The sequence below is a fragment of the Mauremys mutica genome, chromosome 6 (genome assembly GCF_020497125.1).
Source record: "Mauremys mutica isolate MM-2020 ecotype Southern chromosome 6, ASM2049712v1, whole genome shotgun sequence".
Lineage (NCBI taxonomy): Eukaryota > Metazoa > Chordata > Testudines > Geoemydidae > Mauremys > Mauremys mutica.
In genome coordinates this window covers 24,366,762-24,393,932 of record NC_059077.1, presented here as the reverse complement: position 1 = coordinate 24,393,932, position 27,171 = coordinate 24,366,762, and the positions used below count along the sequence as shown (strand labels likewise).

The 27,171-nt window shown below is 41.1% G+C and overlaps 1 protein-coding gene and 1 long non-coding RNA gene across 7 annotated transcripts in view; one reads left to right on the top strand and one right to left on the bottom strand.

Moving 5' to 3' along the window:
* The window catches only part of SLC1A3 (solute carrier family 1 member 3), an 80,723-nt gene extending 80,352 nt beyond the window's left edge, over positions 1-371 (bottom strand). For 2 of the 4 annotated variants that reach the window (XM_045021280.1, XM_045021281.1), the window contains exon 1: positions 191-371. In XM_045021280.1, coding sequence (XP_044877215.1) covers positions 191-371 — 181 coding nt within the window. The remainder of the gene's footprint in view (positions 1-190) is intronic. The other 2 variants (XM_045021282.1, XM_045021283.1) reach the window with 2 other exon arrangements.
* Positions 1-27,171, top strand: part of LOC123372806 — a 113,203-nt gene that overhangs the window by 67,179 nt on the left and 18,853 nt on the right. For all 3 annotated transcript variants that reach the window (XR_006580462.1, XR_006580461.1, XR_006580463.1), the window contains one exon: positions 19,137-19,253. This is a non-coding gene — a long non-coding RNA (uncharacterized LOC123372806). The remainder of the gene's footprint in view (positions 1-19,136; positions 19,254-27,171) is intronic.

Below are 27,171 nucleotides of genomic sequence, written 5' to 3'. Positions count from 1 at the left end.
AAATTATACTTTCTCCAAAACTTCAACATACACTTTCATAGACAAAAATGTTCCAAGCCAGCAAGTTATTATCAGTGGAGAAGAATTTGGGATCTCTTTCAGAATGCTAATTGCTGAGGCCAAATGACATTTTCTAAGGCTGTCAAATGCAATGGAGAAACAGAATATCCCTATTGATCAAATTACTCACCAACAATGACAGCAGTGACGGTGAGGAGCACAAAGGCATTCCTCACTAGGTAACCTTTAACATCTTCCTTAGTTATGCTCTGCACCTTCTTTTTTGCCAGGAGTGTACGTTTCCGTACTCCTTGCTGAAAGCGCTCCATCCTATTTCCAGATCTTGGATCTTCTCCGTTACTTTTAGTCATCTATATTTTGAAAAGTGATTTCTTCTTTTATAATTTACTGCTGTTAAAATCTCCCCAGAAAGACAGAAGACCCTCTTCCTTGGGAAGTGCAGGAGGAAGCTAGAAGACAAGATATGTTAAATGTCACAATAAGTTAAACTTCAGAGGAATGCATGTATATCTACTCATGCAGGCAAATACTCATCATATAACAAGCAGACTTGGATTATTCAGATTAATTAATTGATTGCAGTATGTGGTAAATAAGTGCAACAGTTGGTAGAACCCTGATTTGAAAGTACAGATTTTGTTCAGATCTGTATTTCTGCATCTGCAGGGAATGGGCCTGATTCTTCTTTCACACTGGTATAAATGAGGAGTAACTTCACTGCAGTCAATGGAGTTACAATACTATAAAATGGATGTCACAGGAGAATCAGCTGCTGTATATCTATAACTATTGATCAAGCCTCATTTTCATGTATTTAGCAGGCACATATTTATCTGTACAGAATCTGCCTATCCCACCTTTCAATGAAACTTCTGATAAATATCTTTTTAAATCATAGCATTCAGAATATTATGTATTTCAGATGTTTCTAGATAATTTTAATGCTTTGTCCTGCATTGATTTCTCTCCTGTTATATTGCAAAACACAGCAGGAATAGTTTCTCTTTATTTACTACGAGGTATGTCTTTGATAGTAACATTCCTCTTTGAAGTGTGTAAGCTACTCTGAACACATCTGTAAAACATTAGAAGATGTAATCCAGTTAGCTTGTTTCTTCATGTTTGTTACAAGTTCACACTACAGATAATGCTTTACATTGATATGATCTGATAAAAATCACACTACAGATTTGCCTTTAAGATTTTTTTTTTAAAGCTTTCATTAAAATAGTTGGGACATGTTTGCAAGATAATCTACTTTTCATTTCAAACACGCTGTAATTTTTTTGACTGCTTGAAATTAATTTATTCTGTAATTAAATCTGCACAAAACTATTTTGCAAAGTGAGAATCTGCTTTTCCATAATGTTGGATAACACATTTATGCCTGCTACCTATTCTAGTATTTCTCTAGTAGGGTCACAAATTCATGAATGGATATAGCTGGCTGCCACTGAAATCCATTCTCAATTATATAGGTCATTTATATCTTTCTGCCTTGCTACATCTATTGCCTAATTAGCTTTGCAGAAAGCATTTAGAAAGTTCAGGTTTTGGAAGAAGGATGTTTGAAGGGGCTAATTATGTTATTTAAAAAGGTAAGAAAATGTTTTTGATGGGATTTGGTCTTGCTTTTGGAGTTAATATATGTTTAAAACTAATACGTTAATATACTGTTCTCCCTGCATTTTAACACATTGTAATATGTTTTTTTAACAAGATTGTCTATACACACACATCTCTCATTCCCCCTTTCCTGTCTTCCCCTCTCTCTTTTTGTTTATCAAACGTATATTTTAAATTAGGAAAAGCTATAATATTTAATTAGTCTTTTCTTAATTGGCTGCAGAGCGGGGGAAAGGTTCTTAGGCTGAAGTAAATGTATTGTGTATGGTATTTTTGATCGTGGAGGCATGACTGCTGTGTGTTTGAAAGATTTTTCTTCAGAAAATTAGTTTGCAGTATTTTGTAACAAGCTTATAGATTCACCCAGCCCCCTTCTCCCTCCAGGACCAGTTAACACAATATCACCCCAATCTGCTCTTTATAAGTAAGATTAAAATCAATTCAGTATACCCCCCAAAGCATCACCATATCAAATGACCTAGAAAAGTATTTTACAAAAGAAGAGAATGAAAAGCGAAAAACACCAATAAAGAAAACAAGCTCACCTTTTCAAATTCTGCAATGTTCCCAGCACAAAAGCCAAGCAACAAGGTAAATTTCCCAGTAGGTACAATAGAGATGGAAAAATTCAGTGAGCAAGAGAAGTAGAAGACTGACAATATGCATGTGCTCCGGATACAACAACTTACTATCACTGCAACTTAAGAAAAGGGGAGGAGACTATTAATCCAACTCTGGAAAAAAAATAAAAAACACAATTGAAGGAGGAAAAAAAGGCTGAGCTTCTGGAATATTGATTAGACTTGGCACAGTAAAAACAGGGTTGCTTTCTTTGTTTTTCCCCTTTAGACCACTTTCACGCTTTGTCAGTTCAGCTTCATTAGAAATGCAAAATCAGGGCTCAGGAAGAAATGAAGAATGACACACAACACAGAAGGCTGGAAGTTTTTGTGATTAGAGATTCCAAACCAGGAGTCTGTAAAAAATTAAACATAATTATATAACATTATTCCACTACTTTTTCAAAAAAATGGTGAAATATCTGAGGATGTTATTCTACTATAAGAAGTGTTTTGATTGGTGGTTCCAAAGTGTTTTCTATTCCTTAATGACAGTTATTTAAGGAAGCATCTTTCTGTAAGGTGGGAAACAGTGTTCCAGTTACTCCTGAGAAATGTAAAGCTATCAAGAATCGATCAAAATATGATCAGATCTAGTTCTTTATAATTTTCTTGTTACTCAAAAAGCAAGACGAGACTTGCCTGTAGTTCAGTAATTTAAACTCTTTTAGAGTCAACCCAGTTCAGAAAAGATTGTCTCAACAGCACAGTGTGACTAATAAAGGAAAACAGCCAGTTTTTCCTAAAAAATAAGTGGCCTTTTTGCATTTAAAAGCTTGCACCATTGGAAGAATATTTTGCAATAAATAAATAAATAAATAAAAAGCCAGCATCTTTTACCTTTTCAGAATATGAATTTTGATTTTAAATGCTGGTTGAGTAACTGACAGGTGCCGGGTGATAGATCATGTTGTTTAAATACTGGGGGCTTACTTTTTAGCATATCTTTCATCAGATTCCTGAGCGGTGACTCCCTATTGAGGATTACAGATGAAAAGTGTTAAGTATACTATGTACTAGGTGCTAATATTATTATTACTACTTCAGAGGACAGGACTTTCAGTTAATAAGCTTTCTGTAAAAAGAAAAAATATGAAATGTCACAATCATCATACAAACTAGTCATAATAAGGATAAACTTCGAGAATAAATTTGATAGGATTAGAATTATTTGCCAAAAATCACACCAATGTTTCTGTTTTCTTATTTAGGGAGCAAGTCGATATTCACCATGTGTACTGTGCCTGGTTTCAGCTGTATTCTAAATAAAATGAGGACTATCTAAAAAGATCTCTTTAAAAACCAGGGCGAGTCGGTGGATAATTACTATCTACTCTGCTTAACAATGTTGCCTTTAGACACGAAGAATATTGGATTAAAGAACAACGTTTGTAGTTAATTTAGGTCCAAATTCTGAGTAAAGACTGAAGAATCTAGTACTTGGATATTTAACGTTGAGTAAAGAAAACAAACATGAAAATTGAACTCATTTTGAACTGCCTATGAATTGGATGAATGCATATATAATTTATTCAATTAAAAATTAGCTTATCTTATGTATTTTAATAAAATGAGCAAGTGATTATAGACTGCAATATTGCAAATGTAATAGCAATTTATTTTCTTTAACAGTACTTGCTATACTTTAAATTTCTGCCTAAGGGTTCCTATTTATCCCATCAATCAACAGAACGGTATTTTTTATGATGTAGTTTTTAAATGCTTTTGCCATGTAGCCTGAAACTGGGATTTGACCTTTTAGCTGACCTGTGGGCCTTAGTGATCTGCTTGTTTGATTTTTCCCTTGGAGGCTGGCCAGCTTTCTGTGGAACTTCTCAAATAAGGATTTGATCCTGTCCTCATTGAAATCAATGGTAAAGCTCCCATTGAGTTCAGTGGGAGAGGATCAGGTACCAAATCAGGTGATTTGCAAGTATTTCTTCATTTAACTACTTATAGATAGTGTGAGAATGTAGTATTTTCTTGTGAAAGGAAATGAATTTAAACCTAATGAGAAAATGAACATTGAGTTGTCTCAAAGTTTAGTCTTTTAAATTCAACATATGGTTCCAGTAGTGCTAGAAGTTTTTATTGTTTCTGGGGAAAGGTACTTAAAACATGATAATGTTAGACTGAAGTTAATCAACAAAGAGAATATAAGAAAGAGAAAGCAGTGTGCCTTGTGGCTAGAGTAGGGGAATGTGAATTAAGAGACATGTAATCTATGCCACTAACTCACTGTATGATCTTTACCAAATTATATTAACTTCTTTATGCCTCAATTTCTCTAGCTCTAAAACAAAGATAATACTTATTGCTTTGGTTATGTAGGGTTTTACTAGCACCCATCAGTATCTGAGTGCCTTTGTGAAGCACTGTTATGAGAGAGTCTATATAAATGTGAAGTTTTGTTATATCTCTCTGTAGATGCATCAAACTATTAAACAGCAACCAAGCCAATCCAGCTGTAGAAAATGTAAGAGGTGGAAATTAAAAGTAATACATAATAAACTTCAATATGACCATTTTTTGGATGATGATGATTGATTATGATTGATTGATAATAATAATAATAATAATAATCATATATATAACACAGATGAGTGCATTGATCCCAGCTGAAATATGCATTTTAACCATTCTTACCTCTAAGCAAATGATCACTGTATGCTAATGCTGGGTGAATCTCAAAAGTTCTGGAGGTTTAGACACACTCATCAGTGGCCTATCAAAGCCTTACTCAAATTATCTTCTATCAGAAAAATTGTATGGAAATCTCATGAGAACTTGTTCTCCTGTATGGTTTTTGATATGTCCTGCCTTTGATCCAGTGGGACAGAATGCACTTAGCACTCATCCATAGGCCTCAGACAACTTTAGAAATGTGTAAGTATCATTATGCCCTACTGTACTGGTAGAGAAACTGAGGTGCAGAGAGTTTACGTGACCTGCCCAAGGTGACATAGTGACTAAATGGCAGAGCTAGGAGACAGGTGAAGGCCTCTAGCTTTCCAGTCTTATCCCCTATCCACTAAATCATGGTCCCTCCCATGCTGTGAAAATAGTTTCTCTTGTGATATTTTGGCAGTTTTGTTTCCAGTCTAGCTGAATTAATGTAAAGGGTAGGATTTTTGTCAAGGTTAGGTTTGGTTGGAAAATGTAGGGCTGCTTTTTTTTTTCTTTTATTACAAACCAGTTCACCCATCTCTGCTTATCACAGTGGATTCTAATGTATCTGATTTTTGGTTGACCAGATGTGAAAAATGTACAGTACTGGTGATTAAGGGCCAAATTCTGGTCTGGTTATAGCCAATGACAAAATTCTTATTAAAGCCAGTGTGACGTGAAGATGACCCTTTACTCCATTTATTCATATGTGCTCTGCATACCTCTAAGAATATATTAGCAAAGATCACCTAATTCTTTATAATGACTGATTCTTTTTCTAAACAAATGCTTCAGTGCTGCTTTTTCTAAATATTGCCAAGGAAAGAATGAAACAAGGAATACCATTTAAATTCATACAGGAAAAAAAACAGGCTAAGCTTACTGTAGAACCATTCTGGGCTTTCTTTCCTAGATAGGAGGTTCGGTATGATCATATTTGAAAATGTAAGGTGTCCCCTAACAAGGTGTAAGTACATACAGATAAAACTATATGAAGTTTACCTAAATTATCCCATGTCTTATAATTGAACACACATGATTTTAGGGAAAGTTAAGTTATGGACAAGTGCCAGTCTTGTTTCACATAAGAATTGCTTTAATTTTCTAGATAGAGAGGAAGCCATAAAAGGCTGATATTTGCCAGCTTTTCGCCACACAGTTATTGCAGCTATCTCCTATAGCTCAGATACTGCTATGTGATAACTATTGGCAAATGCTGACTCTTTTTAATGGCAATTGCATGACAGGTTATTTTAGAGCTCCAATTCTGACATGCAGTAGACATGCCTGCATCTGTCTGTGGCTCTTGCCAGGTACAGGTTTTTACAGGAATGTGTGGCCATTGCCATACCCTGCAGGAGTGGTTTCAAACCCAGTCCTGTGCTTATTACTTAGCTGTATGTGGTAAAGGGAAATCCAATATTTTCCTCAATACTGTACAGTTATAAATAACAAATTAGTAGTTGTAGCATTTTGATGGATGTTTATCAACACCAGTGCAAAATTACATTATCAGACTGCCTCTCCTTTCACCAAATGTATGAATGTGTTTGAAATCCAGCATTTCCCCTTCCATTCAATTCATCATGAAGGGCCTGATTAGGGGTGGCCAACCTGAGCCTGAGAAGGAGCCAGAATTTACCAATGTACATTGCCAAAGAGCCACAGTAATATGTCAGCAGCCCCCCATCAGTTCCCGCACCATGCTCTCAGTGCCTCCCACCCACCAGCAGCCCGCCCCTTCTATCAGTGCCCCCCCCACTCCCTCTCCCACCTCCCAGTCAGCTGTGGTGTGCAGGAGGCTCTGGAGGGGGAGGGTGGAGGAGTGAGGGCACTGCAGGCTCAGGGGAGGGGGCAAGAAGGGGTGGAGTAGGGGCAGGGCCTGTGGCAGAGCCAGAGGTTGAGCAGTGAGCAGCCCCCGGCACATTGGAAAGTTGGCGCCTGTAGCTCCAGCCCCGGAGTCGTTGCTTATACAAGGAGCTGCATATTAACTTCTGAAGAGCCGCATGTGGCTCCCGAGCCACAGGTTGGCCACCCCTGGGCTAGATTGTGCCCTGCTCATCAATGTAAGGGAGCAAGGATCTTTTAAGATAGTGGTTCTCAAACTAGGGCTGCTGCTTGTTCAGAGAAAGCCCCTGGCGGGCCGGGCCAGTTTGTTTTCCTGCCACGTCCGCAGGTTCGGCCGATCGCGGCCCTCACTGGCTGCGGTTTGCCGCTCCAGGCCATGCGGGATGCAGGAAGCGGTGCGGGCTGAGGGACATGCTGGCCGCAGGGCCGGCTCCAGACCCCAGCGCGCCAAGCGCGCGCGTGGGGTGGCATTTTAACGGGAGGGCAGCAGACGGGTCCGGCGGACCTTCCGCAGTCATGCCTGTGGGAGGTCCACACAAGCCGTGGGACCAGCGGACCCGCCACAGTCATGCCTGCGAGAGGTCCAACAGAGCCGCGGGATGACTGGACCTCCCGCAGGCATGACTGCAGCGGGTGCGCTGGTCCCACGGCTTGTGTGGACCTCCCGCAGGCATGACTGCGGAAGCTCCACCGTAGGCGCGGGACCAGCGGCACGTCTGCGGGAGGTCCTACGGAGGCGCGGGACCGGCGCCCGGCAGCGCGAGCAGCGCAGCGCGCCACTCTGCTTGGGGCGACGGAATTCGTAGAGCTGCCCCTGGCTGGCCGCCCTTCCTGCAGCCCCCATTGGCCTGGAGCAGTGAACTGCGGCCAGTGGGAGCCACGATCAGTCGAACTTGCAGACACGTCAGGTAAACAAACCGGCCTGGCCCGCCAGGGGCTTTCTCTGAACAAGCGGTGACCCTAGTTTGAGAACCACTGCTTTAAGATACTGCAGCATGTTCCTGTGGTGCTATAGTCTGCACTATGAGCCAGTGTGAAATGGGGGGATGGGGCCCTCATTCAGTTCTAATCTGAACAATTTTATTTGTAAAATAAAAGGCAGTTTCCTTCCAATAGAAGGTACTCTTATCAGCTCCTGTGAGAGAGAGCACGGATTCAGCAGTTTATCAAGTACATGGAATAACTCTGGTGCTCAAGATTTTGCAGATGCTGTGAGGAGGCAAAGAACCTCTTCTTTGCTAAGCCATGGCAAAAGATCTTCATTTCATAATTGGTCAGCAATGTGAAACCTCCTCTACTGGCAACTTCAGCCATCTCTTTTCACTTCATCTGTTGCAAATAGTCGATGAGCCAATGTGATTTATGATGGGGAAGTTGTGGAAGAGAATGCCAAGGGGCCACTCTATTGATGAAAGACTATAAAAGATTATTATAAAATCCTACTGAGCCACCAGAAGTGTGATTTTTGGAAGCACATCTTCTCTGATATTAGGCAAAACAGTTGCTATCTGATCTGCAGGACACATATTTTCAGTGATTTGTTTCTAAATTTGTATTTATTTTCGAATTTCAGTGATGGCCGTTCCCCTGCATTACTGTGTTTCTGCTGACTGTAGCCAGCATACAAATCCTCTGATTTTCTTTTTACTTCTTTTCTCTAAAAAACATTTCATTTTAATTAGAGAACATGTACAAGTTTTTTGCCATGAATATAAGTTGTAACTTTATACTGAGATTTCTGACAGCTTGTTTCCTTTAAATATAAGGAGACAGATCACCACCTCCTAGGATATGTGGGAGGAAAACATAATGGATTTACACAGGTAGACAATACACTTGTGGCTCCCCCCCACTCCCTACATCAAGGGAGTGTGTGTGTGTGTGTGTGTGTGTATATACACAATGTACAATGAGGTAGTTTGCCCCATAGAACAAGCCGGGGGTTTGGCCTCCACATATTAGGGATCTACTGGAGGACTCCACAATGGCTGTTGAAGATTTTAGTTCCAAGCTGCCTTGCAGTGTCTCCACCACAGCTTCTGGCAACATTGTGCCTCTTAATGGGGTTCCTAAGCAGCTTCAGGACTATTTATGGAAAGAGGGGGTGGGAGGGACTGCACTGAAGCCAGAATCCTGCAGTCTTCTCCCTGTCATGTCACTTAATCCCCATTCTGTTTTCCCTCACTTGTTTTCTTAAGTTTCTCTCCAATCAATTCTAACCTTAACCAGTTTGTGAATTAACTGAACTACTGAGAGTCCGCAGGAAAAGTTATGCCTGGGAAATACACACTGCAGTGCCTGCTGTACCCTTCCAGGTCAGTGCTGGCCAAGGTGGCAAGGCAACAGAGCCATAGTTCCACTCCTGCCCCTTCCAGGGAGACCAGTGCTACTGGTGGAACCAGCATAGCTCAGTGCATGTATTCCTTTGCTACCTCATAGCAGGCCTCTGTGCAAAGGCACAAGGCTTCTCACCCCCTTTACTGTGGGTGAGAATACCTGCTTGGGGATGTGCTAACTTCTCTGCAGATTCCTCACAGGATTAGTAGGGGACAATGTGCATTTCCTGGATCCTGCTGCTCACCCTCCCACCTTGAGTATCCCCCCACCCATGGGATACAGAGACAGGAGGCATATGATGCTGTGGAGATAGTGGATGACTTCTCTTCCACGAACAGAAATACCACCGGGCATGGTCTGGCCCATACAATGATAACGGTCACTCTGGCTCCTTCTCCCTTGCTCTTCCCCTCTGTTTTTTAGACATCCTGCCCCCACGAAAGCAGGACAGACAAACGAGAGGCATGATTAAAGGAAATTATTATTTCTAAAATGGACTCATTCCAACAGCATCTCTGTATGAAGCCTGTATTGTGTACACACTCTCATTTATGCATCTGCATTTTACCTATAATTAAATGACTTTGTCTAAACTAAATGAATTCTGGGTAGTTTTTACATTAGCAAATAAAATACAAATACAAAGAACACCACTCATTTAAATGAAGCTCAATTAAGGAAACTCATTTATGTGGAGCATTATGTTAATGTGAATTTTTTCATACATGTTTACTGTTATAGAATCATAATTATAGCAATCAAGACCACATAGAAATCTTTTGAAAAAATAATTATAATTTAAGATACACAGCTCAAAGTGCTGTTATAATAACGACTATTATAGCAACTGTTTAGCATTTGGACTTTTTTGGCAGGAGGGCTATGCATTGTTTATTGTGAGAAAGAAACAAGCTCTGAGGAAATATGCAAATTTTTTAGCAAGGGGAAAATGCAGTTTCAAGTTTAGAAAACTGAATGGCAAAAAGTCTTTTGTGTTACTGTCTGTGTATATAATCAATCCATAACGACTGAGATGATTTCAAGTCATTATGTTCTGCTAGTTGGTCTCTGTTTCATATAACACAGGAGAGAACTCAAAATGCCATTCTGCTTCAGAGTATCCTTGGCATCTGCCATTCATGCTATGTGGTAGTCATCCTTTTTTTTCCCTCTGAAAGCCTCTCCTCTGCTGGGGCCTGATCCAGTGCCCATGGAAGACAGTGGGAGTCTTTTCATTGACTTAAAAGGGCATTGGGTCAGGCCTTTACTGCCCACTACCCTTTCTCCATCTCAAAAGATGGTCAGAGGGCAGCCTTCAGACCCTATATGAAAATTAGGCTGGTAGAAGAGCTACATAGCACAGTGGCCCACTCTTTTCAGTGGAAAGCTGACATGTCACTTATGTGAAATGTGGTTTCAGCTTGCTCAGTTAGGTGGCACTAGGTTCTTTCTTTCAGTACTCATGTCAAGTGTCAGAGGTGACGTGAGTATTCAGGAACAGACAAACCATATTTTAGAAAAATTACAGATCTTCAAAGTGTTTGTATATTTAAAATTTTGCTTAGAGGGCAACCATATCAACAACTGTGACAGCTACATTGTACATTATTTATTTAAATTCATTCACTACTAAACAAAGCATTATTGATATGTTATAAACACAATTGTAGAAATGAATAAAACCACTCCAGACCAGACAATAATTTTACTCCAAACCAGACAATAACCTACCAAGAAATGAAAATCAAACCCTGAACAGTACCGTGTCCTACCCAAAAATTTACTACAGCCAGCAACAGATGTGACTGACTCTCTCACACAGATCAGCAGAGAAGCAGCCATTGGTTATGCTTCTGTGTGAAGCACATAGAGCAGCAGAGATCAAATTGTTTTTTATTTACTTTATGTACTAATTAGATGTTATTTCTGCCCTATAATCCATAAATGGTTTCCATACGGTCTTGTGCTGACATACAACCCTTATCATAGTTGCTCTGAAGTTGTATACAAGTTTGCACAGAGCAAAAACTTACAGGATCAAGGCCTGGATGTTTGTCTGACTTTTTTGTTCTCATTTCCCATGTAGGCCTTAAATTGTACTACTAGTTAAATCTGTCAGAAATGTGCATAATCTGCTTGGTGAGCAGCAAGGGAGACTTTTTTTCTAAAGCACATCCAAGTCCAAGTCTAATAGTTTCTGTAGGTAACTGCCTTGTCACACATGGCTTTAAAAATAAATAATAAAGTTTTGGTCTGATCTTTCTGTAAAGCTGAAAAAAAAGCCATATTAAATATTTATAAACTTCAAAAAGATCCTTAGTACATTGCGTGGTGTCTGATACCCAAAATATGTGGTGAGGATCATATTGCCATATGCTGCTCCTCCTCTGTTTGTGTACTGTGATCAGATTTTCAATGTGGAAAACCCCTTCCCTCTCCTAAGTTAGCCACACTATTCCCTTAGCTAAATGCCCACTGTATTGCTTTCATTTTTCCACTTGCTCATTTTCCCTCACTTACATCTGTTCTGTATTTCACTCACCCTCTCTCCCACACAGTTGTCCAGTCACTCATATGTGCACTCACTGATCTGCTCTTTCACCCTTTTACCCATTCCATCCTTCCTGCTGCCTCTCTCACTTCTGTTGCTTTCCCTCTCGCAAGTAGGTCTCTCACATTTCCTCCTACGCTCTCTTCTTCAGTGGAGCCACAACTCCTCACTCCCTCCTGTCAGCCTGGTACAGTGATCTCCTTCTCCCAAGGGCACCCATTGACTATAGTTCCATCTCCACCTCTTTGTTCCCCCATTATTTTCTCTTAGCTCCATTTGGCGGGGGACAGATTTCACTCTCACTGAAATGTGACGAGAGTTTTACCACTGACTTCAGTAGAAGATTTCAGGCTTTTTAACCTGTTCTCCACTGATCTTTGCTCATTCTTGCTCCTTGACCCCCTGACTCCCAGTCATACCTTATTTTGTGCTCCTTCTGGATGTATCCTTTGTCCAGAGATGCTGGAACAATTTGTCTAGTGGGGGTGCTGAGAGCCATTGTACCAAACTGTAAACCCTGTATATGATGGAAACCACTTCAAACCAGGGGGTGCAGCAGCACCCCCAGTACCTCTAGTTCTAGCACCTGTGCCTTTGCCCTTCTGGTTTTTGTTCCTTCATTTCTCCCTTCTCCCTCTATGTCTCCATGTCTCTGTCCCTTTTCCTTCCTCTTTCCCTGGCATCCTCTGTTCTCTGTCTTTAAAGCCTCCCCCTTTCTCTCTCTCTCTCTTCTCTGTCCTCTCTTTTACCCTCTACACCGGTGTCTACAAATTCCAGACTAAGGCAGGGAGAAGAGTAGGGCTGGAGGAGTACTGGGCCAGAGAGGCCCTGTTGCTCAGGCAGTGCTGAGCATGCTTCTGGGAGAAGACCATGGTAAAGGGAGCTTCAGCAGCCCCAGAGGGAGAAAGAGGCCATTTTCTGGAGGAGAATTTCTCTGCAGCAAGAGAAGAGGATGCTTCTACTGAGGGGATCTGACTGTGAGTCTCCCCCCAACCCCGCACAAACAGATGCCCTCCAACAGGGAGGGAAAGCCATGGGCAAGGGCTTGACAAGGCTGCAGGTGTCGTCCCTAGACTATGGGCTTTGGAAGTAGACTCTTAGGTCATGTCTACACTTACAAGCTTACTGTGGCACAGCTGTTCTGATACAGCTGTGCTGCTGTAAGAGCACTCATGTAGCTGCATTATTCCCACAGGAGAGAGCATTCCTGGCAACATAATAAAACCAGCTCAATGAGCAGTGGTAGCTATGTCTGCAGGAGAGCATCTCCTACCGACATAGTGCTGTGCACATGAGCACTTATGCTGGCAAACCTTGTAGCTCAGGGATGAGTTTTTTTCACACCCCAAATGACAAAAGTTTTGCCGACATGAGTGCTAGTGTAGACATGGCCTAAGTCTGCTGTGACCATGCCCTAAGCTGAGATGCAGTGGTAGTAGGAAGTGGTCCTGGGGAAGGTGAGCAAGTGGGCTGGCCAAATTTTGGCCAATGCACACTGCTTCAGTTTCAGGGCCATGGACTGGAACCTGGTGGAGAGGGAGAGCCCAGGCCCTCTACCCACCCTGGGGCTATGCCTCTGGCCCCAGGGAAGGGTTACAATCAAAGAGGCCAATGTAGCTAAGGCCTCATCCAGAGGGCAGGGACACCTTGAACTAACAGAGAGGCTGGAGTTGGAGGCCCAGGCCAATAGGTCTGCTGAGCATCCAAAATACCTTGCTACAGACTGATAGGACTGGAGTCAGAGGCCCAGATCACTAGGCCTGCTGACTGAACAAACCATCCCACAACACCCATTCTCACCAGGGTCTGGATATAAAGTTGAAAGTTCTACTCCTGCTGAGCTATGGGTGTGGAGTCCTTGCCACTCTATTCTTGCTGCTGCTTGTATCACTTAGCTGCAACCAGCAAGAGATGTGACTGACTCCCTCTGCCACACAGATCAGTGGAGAAGCAGCCATTGGTTATGCTTCTGTGTGAAGCACATAGAGCAGAATAATGGGAATAGTGGAGGTAGGTGGAAATCCCCTGGGACGATCAAACATGTCTGCAATATATTGAAACTGAAACAATTTCCCATTTTCAGTAAACTAGCAAGGGACGCAAGGTCTGTCCCTCAAAGCAGGGACATCCCGTTAGCCTACAAACAGAGTATAAAAAAAATCATCATTTTAATTGATTTGTTAAACTCAACTGACTTTAAGAGCAAACAGCCAGATACCTTGCAAAACAAAAATTTAAAGGCTGATATAAGGCCAAAAAAGTGAATTCATTTAAAATGCCACTTTATGCAAGTCTTTCACATAACTCTACAAAATGCCTGTATTTCTTCCAGTTGTGTCTACCACCTACCGTTAACTTCAAAATAGTGATGTATTGGGTGTCTTACTTAGCTGCTCTGTGAATGGGCCCCATTCAGCATTGCTCCTGACTCATTCCGCATGCAGGCAGAGCTCCCACTAAAGACAATGGGAGTTCAACACTCCTGACCCACTCTTTACTCAGGCAGAACTCCCATTGTCTTCACTGGGAGCTTTACTTGCATAAGGAGTGAGTCAGAAGTGCTGAATAGGGGCCTGAGTCAGCTGTGTCTTGATTTCCATTTCCTGATGATGATTCATTTAGCCTCTAAAATCACTATAGAAACCCTTTTTGTGCCATTAACTTGCACTTTCAATTCATTCCATGATCTTGAAACACATCATCTGGGACAGGGCTTTATACTGGGTGTGTAATGTGATTAAGGCATGATCCCACAAGGGGGCTGCATGCTTCCTGAGAAATGTTGGGTGCTCTCAGCTCCCAGTAACTCCAGTGCAAGTTGAGACCACTCAACACATTGCAGGCTCAGGTCCCTAATAAATTATCACAGACAGAACTCCAACAATTCCAAAACTCAAGGTAGAAGAATCAAATGAGAGCTGTATACCATGAATTTATTAATATCATCAGCATTGTTCATGTGGCCTTCAAACAGCTTTAAACAAGATTCCAGGGGCTTCGTATCGCTATGAGCTATTAAAGTTGTATGTAAAATTTTAATTAAAAACTGAAAAAATAACTATTTATAATAACACATTTAGAAAAATTGAAGATAGAATATTATCTGTACAGTTATTTAAACTAGCTTCAGTCATGATGACATCTGTGCAGGCACCCTGACAGCAATTCTGGGCCCCAGGGCAGAACAGTCAATGGGCCCCATTGAAAGGGATGGCTGAGGTTCACGACACTACGTTTTATCCTATTGATAAAACATTAGAACCCAATATACGTAAGTTGTGGCTTTACTTGATGCATTTCACATTTTTTTCCAGTTACAGCACCAGTATTAAACAAATCATGAGCCTACATATAAAATGTAGAATTTGTTATTTTGAATTGAATTAAATAAAAACATTATAGAATGAAATTGGAGAGAATCTAGCACAGGGCAATGAAAATGATTAGGGGGCTGGGGCACATGACTTGGGAGGAGAGGCTGAGGGAACTGGGCTTATTTAGTCTGCAGAAGAAAAGAATGAGGTGGGGTTTGATAGCAGCCTTCAACTACCTGGTATGAAATTATTTCTTTATAGGATATGAAGGATCGCATACAGTACATATGCTGTGGAAGAGGAAGTTGAAATAAAACATTCAATACAAATGTTCATTGCTAGGAAAATATTGGACTTTATCTGATCTTCAGAGGAAAAGTCATTTGTATGCATGTGCGGAATGTGAGGCTTTGTATCTTTGGACAGAGACCAATCTTATTGATAGTGACATACTGAACTGCCTGAAAACATCATAGCCAAAGATGCCTTCCTGAATAGTGCGAGATATTTTTTTAAGATACAAATATGTGAAGTGACAATGGCATTCACTGAATTTGTGTGTGCGGTGCTGCGCCTGCATTGGCTGGTGCCCAGCGAGCTGGCGGCTGCGCTGCTGGGCATGCTCTTCTGGCATGGCCAGGGCTTCCACGTGCCTGGCCGGCTGCCTTTGCCACCGCCGGTACCACCCCACACGCACGTAGGAGCCCTGCAACCCACCCAGGCAATTTAAAAGGGGCACCGTTACCACTCCTCATGCGTCTAGGAGCCCTGCAGCCCGCTCGGGCAATTTAAAAGAGCTCTGGGCAATTGCCCCTTTTTCTGCCCACATCAGCGGGCCTGCATCTGTGTACAGAATGAAGGTAGACAGATGGCTCAGTTTCTGTTAAAATATTAGTCTATTATTTTCCATTTCCCCATTCTTTTGCTGATTCATATACACGGGACCTGATCTTTTCCTGCCCTGAAGCTTATGTAGTCACTTGGACTAGTGTAAAATGCTAATACTCTAATATGGTAGTGTTTTACGCCCACTCTGCACTGGTGTATAGTGACTACACAAGGTATAGAGCAATGCTGAATTGGGCCCATAATCCTGAATAACATTAGTGGATATTCTACATGTAAATGGAGTTACATTTGTACTTGCACACATGCTGTGCGCTACAGAACAAACCACCAAATAACTATGAACCGTTCAATTTTATTTTAGTTTACGTGTATCAATAGAAATATATGGCCACATTTATTGTGGCACAGTACTATTAAATGGAATTCAATTCCAGTGAAAGTCACCAAAAGCCTTCAGTTGCTTTAACCTAAATCAGTGCACCATTGTGGTATAGGGTAAAACTCTGTGGCTATGGGCTGGTTTATTGAAAAGTGGAAGGGAAATAGCCCTTTGTTTTGTGGTTGTTTATTGCCCAGCATGTGGCATGTGTAGTCAGGAGTCAATTCCATGACTGCTTAGTTGAGGATGGGCATGAAGGAGACCTTATGGGGTGACAGTATACAGTACAGGCCATGCTTAATTAGTATGGGAGCTATAGAACCAGGGGGAACTATAGAATCTGTGTCCAGAAGCATCAATAAAGACTCCCACTTTATAGTCATTACAAATTCCATTGATTTCAATTAGAGCTGGATCAGGGCCTTTGATATTAGTTGGACATTAAATACTCTCCAATCTCTTATCAGATTATAATTACTTTTTTCCTGTGGTACACCAAAAACAATAAAAAGAGGTTGGAAAATTGTATCTAGCTTCAGACAACAGAAAAGAAGTATGAGTTGATGGATCAGGCCTGTCTGTCCCCTTGGCAGATTGACCAGAGAGTGACTGTCTGGGTTTGGTGATTAAACTTCATCATAGAAATCATCTGGAAGCTGAAAGAGTTACATTTGTGGTGATGGAGACCATATAACTGGACTGAACCCAAAATGAATATAAAATATTCTCTAGTAGAAGCAAGTAAGAGGTTTTTTTCCCCCTCCGCACAGGTGAAATTTACTGAACCATTTCCCTCTGAACTGATACTTGATGTAAGTAACAGTTTCTACCATTGCACTTTTCAGAAATATGGAGTAGGTTCCAACCTTCAAATTTTCCCTTTTAGTGTGGCTACAAAGCTTACAATAATTCAGACTTGCTGTTTGAAGACCTTTTCAGCTTCCCCTTGATTTTTTTTTTAATTACTAAACTGTTTTCCCAGAGGAGGTCTGCTACTTTGGTCTTCCAAGCAGTGTTCGAACAATTATCTGTTCTATTCAGTTTCTATCTGAGGGCTCCAGATAAGAGCTCTGGAGAAGGGAACATATTCACTTCCCACAGTAGGGTATCGGAACATTATAATAACCTCTCCCACAGTTCCAAAATCTCAGAGCTATTCACTTCATACAGGCACCTTTAACACAGTACAATAAAGGGGACATTCAAAATCTCCATGCATTACTTCCCACTGAGAGCGCAGAGCTCAGGATGCACAGCAGTCTTCAAAAAGCAAGAACAATTCTATTATAATCTGTTTTTTATAGCACACTTCTGTCCAAACTCAGCAGGACAGCTGTGCAAATAAAAATGTTTTCAAGACATTTTATGTTTGTTTGATTCTCTTGACACACACATGCTCCCTGTACATAAACACAAATGTGTGTGAAAATTCATGTATAGTGTACACACAAGACAAGCTGTTGACTTCAATATAGCTATGCCAGTTCATCCCAGCTGATGGTCCAGACCATATTCTCTGTAAACTTAATTATGTATTACAGTATTCGGAGTGTAGAAAATTGATCAACTATAATTGTTAACTTTGTAAGTTTCTCTTTTATTTTTATATCCTTTCATATAAGAATATTTTCTACCGTTTGACAGTTATAATACATGATAAATTTATTCTAAAATAAAAACTGAAGTTGCAGTTTGTGGCACCACGGTGTCTTTTTTTTCTTTAACAGGACATTACGTACCCTTTATATTACTAAACAATTTTTTGTCAGTAAAACCATTTATAGAGAGAGTTAACTACACATTGTCCTTTATAGAATATGCTTGAAGAAAGATATCCGATTGCTTGCTTGATTGAATTAACCAGTTCAGATAAAAAAAGAGTAACCTGAACTTGAACTGAATATTTCATCATGACGGAAAATGTTAACTATTTCCCTCCCAAACATGCTTCTACAATTCCTTCTTTCAAGTGGCACCAGAAATAAAAAAAGGGAAATTAGAAAGGTTTATTTCTGCAGTCTTTTTACGTCATCTACTGCAAGGAAGTTTTTCAGAGAAGATGCTTCTGATGATATCTCCAACTCAGTTTTTAGAACAAAGAGGTTCTGATGGGTTCAGAAGAGTATCTAAACCTCGGAACTTTGTTCACCCGTCACTAATTATTACACATACCCGAAATTTGGGGTTAAATTCTCTGAATTACACTAGTGTTACCTTGTTGACATCACTCTGCCTGAATGTTCCGTCTGCTGCCTTGCAACTTCCCTTTGTTCACAAATATGGTAATAAGTAAAATCATCTTGAAATGAATGTACAGTGACCTCCTATAATAAACGCGAGGTTGTAGTCTTCCTGAAAAATTGGTACTTTGATCTTAAAGCTGTCCTTCTCCTGGCACAATACTCATTACAGTGGCACACTGTATGGATGGATTCCTTGTGACTGAAAAGTGAAATATAGACTCTCAGAGCTTATGCAAAACTTGAGGTTCAAATAACTTTTTGTTCTTGTGATCTAAGCTTTGGTTTTAAATAAATGTGAAATCTCAAAGCAAATTGAGAAGAAACTACAGAATTTGAATGGCTTAGAGTCTAAGCCCTGCACAAGTGGGAAGAGAGGAGGCGCATATGAAACTTGGATTTAAGTTCATCCAAAACATGAAAGTGGGCCAATCTGGTTAGTCCAATAGCTCTAGTAAGCTAGTTTTTTGGTGTCCTTTCCAAAAATGCAAAAGTGTTTTAGATTAGTGAATCAGTTTTGTGATTCCCAAACTGTTTTAAATAATTACAGCTGTGAAAAGAAACGCTGTTTCTTGATTAAAATATATCATTAGAGCAGTGTTATTGACTGAAATTCTATCCCTAAGTTACAAACTTTCCATAATGAGCATGAGTTTGAAAGTTGTGTAACCTTCTCCATGTCAGGAAGTTGGTAATTGAAAAGGCGAGTGGTGATATGCCTGAAGAGAGAGCACCAAAGAGCTGATTCCCAACCCCAGAAGAGGATGGCTGCCTTTTGAGAAGAAGGACTCATACTCTGGGGTGAGTTACTTTTCATTATTATTTATTATTATTTTATTAATTTATTTAATCATAGTACAGTATAGTAGGAAAATAAGAATAAAAAAGCAAACAAAGTAAAGTAATATATTCTTCAATAATTTTCCCATTGTATAAATTTTTACTTAAAAAGTATTCAGTGCACTAATGACAAAGATCATTTTATTCAGAGCATATGCACTTGAATAATAAATGCTGCATGTATCATTGGCAAAATATACTCTTGCCTCTACTTATTTTTCATTCAGTACTTAGTTTACAAAGGGTGAAGAGTTGGCACAGTAGGAGTCTGCTGTTTACCCTCCCATTAGATACAGTGCTGTATGATACAGGCAGCTTCATAGGGAGCTTCTCTCAGGCCTTGCCAGTAACCTTGACACATTGACCAGAGAGGAATACTCTCTCCATGGGTGAGAAGTAATTCAATCTCCATGCTAGTTCTGTCTGAGCCTAGGGTGATGGGCAGTCTAGAAAACACGAGTTATATTTGCATGGTGGTGTGGTAATTCTGCACAGAACTGTGTATTTATGAGTCAGATACTCAAAGGGAGCTCATCATGATCTCTGCAGTTTTCTTACATGTACAAAACTTCAAATTTGAATGTGCAAATTGCATTGTCTGCCATCTCATTGCCTGAGTGGTATACACCAGTCTGTGCACACCATTGCGGGATATCGTGTGACAGATATGGCAATTTCCTGCAATATCTTTGGGAGATCTTATTGTGTTAAGTTTATGTTTCATTTTGTATCATTTATGTATTGCTTTTACTATATGAGGTCATTGTACAATTCAGTGGTTCTCAAACTTTTGTATTGGTGACCTCTTTCACACAGCAAGCCTCCCCTTATAAATTAAAAACACATTTTTTTGTATTTAACACTATTATAAATGCTAGAGGTGAAGTGGGGTTTGAAGGTGGAGGCTGACAGCTCATGACCCCCATAAAATAACTTTGCAATGCCTTGAGGGGTCATGACCCCCCAATTTGAGAACCTCTGTTGTACATTCATTTCAAGAATACTTAGCATGGGACAAAGCAGGGAGATGCTTAAGGGAGAAACCGATAGGTAGGCGAGAAAAACAGGGACTGCTGGCAAAGCAAAGGTAGGGTCAACATCACGATAGACTACTAGATCAACTAGGTTATGAAGGACCTTAAAGACATAGACAAGAATCTTGTATTTGATTGGGAGGTGATGGGGTGCTAATGTAGGGACTTTTGACGTGGTCAGAATGAGAAGCCAAGATGATAATTTTAAACACAGCATTCTGAATAAACTTGAGGGGAACAAGGTGGTTGTAGTAAAGGCCAGAAAAGATGAGGTTACAGTTGTCAAGATAAGAAATTCTGAGGGTTTGGAAGAGAGTTTTGTTTGTGTGGACAAGGTGACTTACTATTTAGAAAAGCTGGACATGCACAAATCCATGGGTCCAGATCTAATGCATCCAAGGGTACTGAGGGAGTCGGCTGATGTGATTCCAGAGCCATTGGCCATTATCTTTGAAAATTCGTGGTGATTGGGGGAGGTCCCGCACGATTGGAAAAAGGCAAATATAGTTTCCATATTTTAAAAAGGGAAGATGAGAACCTGGGGAACTACAGACCGGTCAGCCTCCCTTCAGTCCCCGGCAAAATCATGGAGCAGGTCCTCAAGAAATCCATTTTGAAGCACTTGGAGGAGATGAAGGTGATCAGGAACAGTCAACATGGATTCACCAAGAGCAAGTCATACCTAACTAACCTGATTGCCTTCTATGATGAGATAACTGGCTCTGTGGATGAGGGGAAAGCAGTGGATGTGATATATCTTGACTTTAGCAAAGCTTTTGATACCGTCTCCCACAGTATTCTTGCCAGCAAGTTAAAGAACTATGGATTGGATGAATGGACCATAAGGTGGATAGGAAGCTGGCTAGATTGTCGGGCTCAATGGGTAGTGATCAATGGCTCGATGTCTAGTTGGCAGCCGGTATCAAGTGGAGTGCCCCAGGGGTTGGTCCTGGGGCCAATTTTGTTCAACATCTTTATTAATGATCTGGATGATGGGATGAATTGCACTCTCAGCAAGTTTGCAGATGACACTAAACTGTGGGGAGAGGTAGATATGCTGGAGGGTAGGGAAGGGTTCAGAGTGACCTAGACAGATTGGAGGACTGGGCAAAAAGAAATCTGATGAGGTTCAACAAGGACAAGTACAGAGCCCTGCACTTTGGAAGGAAGAATGCCATGCACTGCTACAGGCTGGGGACTGACTGGCTAAGCAGCAGTTCTGCAGAAAAGGACCAGGGGATTACAGTGGACAAGAAGCTGGATATGAGTCAGCAGTGTGCCCTTCTTGTCAAGAAGGCCAACAGCATTTTGGGCTATATTAGTAGGAGCATTGCCAGCAGATTGAGGGAAGTGATTATTCCTCTCTATTTGGCACTGGTCAGGCCACACCTGGAGTATTGCATCCAGTTTTGGTCCCCCCATTACAGAAGGGATGTGGACAAATTGGAGATAGTCCAGCGGAAGGCAACGAAAATGATTAGGAGACTGGGGCAGATGCCTTACGAGAAGAGGCTGAGGGAAATGGGGTTATTTAGTCTGCAGAAGAAAAGAGTGAGGGGGGATTTGATAGCAGCCTTCAACTACCTGAACGGGGGGTTCCAAAGAGGATGGAGCTAGGATGTTCTCAGTGGTGGCAGATGACAGAACAAGAAGCAATGGTCTCAAGTTGCAGTGGGGGAGGTCTAGGTTGCATATTAGGAAACACTATTTCACTAGGAGAGTGGTGAAGCACTGGAATGGATTACCTAGGGAGGTGGCGGCATCTCCATCCTAAGAGGTTTTTAAGGTCCGGCTTGACAAAGTCCTGGCTGGGATGATTTAGTTGGGGTTGGTCCTGCTTTGAGCAGGGGGTTGGACTAGATGACCTCCTGAGGTCTCTTCCAACTCTAATCTTCTATAATTCTGTGTGCAGTACTGGGGAGTAGCCAGTGGTCATGTACTTGTAGGTACCAGTGACATACGGAAATGTCGGAGAGAGGTCCTGGAGGCCAAATTTAGGCTGCTAGGTAAGAGATTGAGGTCCAGAACCTCCATGGTAGCATTCTCTGAAACGCTTCCAGTTCCATACGCAGGGCCAGTTAGGCAGCACTGCAGGGTCTCAATGTGTGGGTGAGATGATGGTGTAGAGAGGAGGGTTTTAGGTTTATTAGGAATTGAAGAATCTTTTGGGAAAGGAGAAGCATATACAGGAAGGATGGGTTGCACCTAAACCAAAATAGAAACAGGTTGGCGGGATGTAAAATTAAAAAGGTCATAGAGGAGTTTTTAGACATAGGGCTGGAGGAAAGCTGACAGGGACATCCCTTGGGGAGGATCTATGAACAGGGATTCTCTATAGTCTAGTAAAGAGGAGAGTATGGAAGTTGATAAAGTACAGGTAGAAATTGAAGAGAAACAGTCAAATGAAAAAGAATCCCATTCAAGTATATCACATGAAGACAGACAACTAAAAAGTGACAAATTTTATAAGTGCTTATATACAAATGCTAGAAGTCTAAATACTAAGATGGGTGAACTTGAGTGCCTGGTATTAAATGAGGATGTTGATATAATAGGCATCACAGACACTTGGTGGAATGTTCCATTGTAACTACAGGATACAAAATATATAGGAATGACAGGGTAGGTCATGCTGGTGGGGGAATGGCACTATATGTGAAAGAAAGCATAGAGTCAAATATAGTAAAAATGTTAAATGAATCAAACTATACTAGGTAACCTCTATGAATAGAAATTCCATGCTTGAATAATGAGTATAGCAGTAGGCTGGGCCGGCTTTAACAAGTGCGGGGCCTGATTCGTACTCACCCAGCGGTGCTCCGGGTCTTCAGCGGCACTTCAGCAGTGGGTCCTTCACTTATTCCGGGTCTTCCGCAGCACTCAAGGACCCGCCACCGAAATGCCTGGAGCAAGTGAAGGGCCTGCCGCCAAAATGCCGCCAAAGACCCCCAGAGTGCTGCTGGGTGAGTAAAAATTAAAAAGGTGCCGGCGCGGGGCCCGATTCAGGGGAATTGGGCAACTCAGCCTAAAGCCAGCCCTAGCAGTAGGAATATACTACTGGCCACCTGCTGAGGATTGTGAAATTCTCAGGGATATTAGAGAGACTATAAAAATAGAAAACACAATAATAATAATGGAGGATTTCAGCTATCCCATACTGACTGGGTACCTTGCACCTCAGGATGGGATTCAGACATAAACTTTCTAGACACAATTAATGATTGCTTCTTGGAGCAGCTAGTCCTGGAACCCACGAGAGGAGAGGCAATTTCTGATTTAGTCCTAAGTGGAGCACAGGATCTGGTTCAAGAGGTGAACATAGCTGAACCGCTTGGTAATAGTGACCATAACGTAATTATGTTTAACATCCTTGTCTGGGTGAAAATACCAAAGAAGCCCACCACAGTGGAATTTAACGTCAAAAAGGGGAACTACACAAAAATGAGGAAGCTAGTTAAATAGAAGTTAAAAGGAACAGTCACAAGAGTGAAATGCCTTCAGGCTGTATGGTATCTTTTAAAAAACACCATAATAGAAGCTCAAATTAAATTGTATATCCCAAATTAAAAGAATAAAAGACTCCCTTCCCTACAAAAGGTCATCATGGCTAAACAGCAGAGTAAAAGAGGCGTCTAGAGGCAAAAAGGCATCTTTTAAAAATTGGAAGTCAGATCCTACTGAGGAAAATAAAAAGGAGCACAAACTCTGGCAAGTCAAGTGTAAAAGTATAATTAGTCAGACTAAACAAGAATCTGAAGAGCAACTAGCAAAAGACACAAAAACCAAGGGCTTGTCTACACTGGCACTTTACAGCGCTGCAACTTTCTCACTCGGGGTGTGAAAAAACAGCCCCATGAGCACTGGAAGTTTCAGCGCTGTAATGTGCCAGTATAGACAGTGCTCCAGTGCTGGGAGCTATTCCCCTTGGGGAGGTGGGTTTTTTTGAGAGCGCTGGGAGAGCTCTCTCTCTCTCAGCACTGTGCCGTGACTTCAAAAGCCAAGTTAAAGCGCTGCCGCGGCAGCACTTTAATGTTGCCAGTGAAAACGTGCCCTAACAGCAACATGTTTTTAAGTACACCAGAACCAGGACGTCTGCCAAACAATCAGTAGGGACAGTAGATGATCGAAGAGCTAAAGGAGCACTCAAGGATGACAAGGCCATTGCAGAGAAGCTAAATGAAATCTTTGCATCTTTCTTCACTACAGAAGATGTGAGGGAGATTCCCACACATGAACCAGTCTTTTTAGGTGACAAATCTGAGGAGTCAATAGAAGAGGTTTTGGAACAAATTGATAAATGAAACTGTAATAAGTCACCAGGATCATCTGGTATTCACCCAAGTGTTCTGTAGGAACTCAAATTGAAATTGCAGAACTGCTAACTGTGGTATGTAACCTATCACTTAAATCACCTTCTGTACCAGGCGACTGGGGGATAGCTAATGTGACACCAATTTGTAAAAAAGCCTCCACAGCTGATCCTGGCAGTTACAGACCAGTAAGCCTAACTACAATAGAAGGCAAATTGATTGAAACTATAGTAAAGAACAGAACAGAATTATCAGGCACATAGATGAACACCATTTGTTGGGAAAGCATCAATATGGCTTTTGTAAAGGGAAAACATGCCTTACCAATCTGTTAGAATTCTTTGAGGGAATCAACAAACGTGGATAAGGTTGACCCAGTTGATATAGTGTACTTGGACTTGCAGAAAGCCTTTGACATGGTCCCTCACCAAAGGTTCTTAAGCAAAGTAAGCAGTCATGAGATAAGAGAGTAAATCCTCTCCTGGATCAGTAACTGCTTAAAAGATAGGAAACAAAGGGTAGGAATAAATTGTTGGTCTTCAGAATGGAGAGAGCTAAACAGCAGTGTTCCCAAGAGATCTGTACTGTTCAACATATTTATAAATGATCTGTAAAAAGGGGTAAACAGTAAAGTGGCAAAGTTTGCAGACAATACAAAATTATGCAAGCTCATAGCAAAGTGAGGAGTTCCAAAGGGATCTCACTAAACTGGATGACTGGGCAACAAAATGGCAGATAAAATTAAATGTTGATAAATGCAAAGTAATGCACATTGGAAAACGTAATCCCAACTATACATACAAAATTATGGATTCTAAATTAGCTGTTACCATTCAAGACATAGATCTTGGAGTCGTAGTGGATAGTTCTCAGAAAACATCCATTCGGTGTGCAGTGGCACTTAAAAGAGATAATAGAATGTTAGGAACCATTAGAAAAGGTACTCCCACACTTTTAATACTGTGTGCAGTTCTGGTCACCCCATCTCAAAAAGATTTATTAGAAATGGAAAAGGTACAGAGAAAGGCAACAAAAATGATTAGGCATATGGCACAGCTTCCATATGAGGAAAGCTTAAAAAGACTGGGACTATTCAATTTGGAAAAGAGGCAACTAAGGGGTATATGATAGAGGCCTATAAAATCATGACTCGTGTGGAGAAAGTGAATAAGGAAGTGCTATTTACCCTTTCACATAATATGCAAACTAGGGGTCACCTAATGAAACAAACTAAAGAATATACTTCTTCATACAATGCACAATCAACCTGAGGAACTTATTTCCAGGGGATGTTGTGAAGGCCAAAAGTATAACTGGGTTAAAAAAAGAATTAGATAAATTTATGGAAGATAGGTCCATCTATGGCTATTAACCAAGATGGTCAGGGATGTGGCCTCATGCTGTGGGTGTCTCTGAACCTCTGACTGCCAGAAGCTGGGACTGGGTGACAGCAGATGGATCAATTGAGAATTTCCCCCATTTCTGTTCATTCCCTCTGAAGCATCTGGCATTGGCCACTGTTGGAAGACAGGATACTGGGCTAGATGGACCATTGGTCTGACCCAATATGGCCATTCTTATGTTCTTGTGACAAGGAAAAGCCTGAATTTTAGAGATACAATGTAGAAAAATCAGCAAGACTTAGAAATGGCTTGAATAAGTGCCCAGTGAAAGAGTCAAATCAAGTATGACGCCTAGTTTATGTGCTTCAATGACTGAGAAAAGTGTGGTGGTGCCCATAGTGATACAGAAAGCAAGAAGAGGGGAGGGCTTGAGGGAAAAATCCAAATCTCGGTTTTGTCTATATTGTGTTTAAGATGACAACTGGGCATCCAAGAAGAAATATCAAAAAGATAGGCCAGGATACTAGATTGGATGAAAGGAGATAGCTCATCAGCAGAGAGGTAGATTGGAGAATAACCTGCATAAAGGGGATAAGAGCACCTACAGAGATAGTATAGGGGGAGAAAAGAGGAAGGCCAAGAATGGAGCTTTGAGGGACACTCACAGAAAAGAGGGGAGAAGGATGATTGTGATAATCAGGGTCCAGACACCCCAAGGGGAAAACAGAGGGTTTAAACCTCCAAATAGACAGTTAAGCCAATTGCATACTGTGTTATAATACAATAAAATACATCGAGTAAGGTATTTTATGAAAGTTTGTAATGTTTTGAACTTGATAGTCATTATGACATGTATACAGAGCATGGTATATAGAAAAAATGCATATAGAAAAAATGCTCATAAACTTCAGATCCGCCTCAGAGCAGAGTGGTGAGCAGTCAGGCAAGGAGGGACATCTCCCAAGCCAGTTGTTTACATGAAATGGGCTTCAGGAACTACCCGTTGTCCAGCCCAGAAACAGAGTAGTGAACCATTAGAGTTAATGTCAAGACATTGAAAAGAACATCCTGGCTTCAAGCATAAAGTCATGAGGGAATTTTCCCATTCTGAATAATCATGAGTCACCATGGACTGAGAGAGGGGAATAAAAGGAAAAAAGCCTTTTAAAAGCATATTTAGGACTGAGGTTTT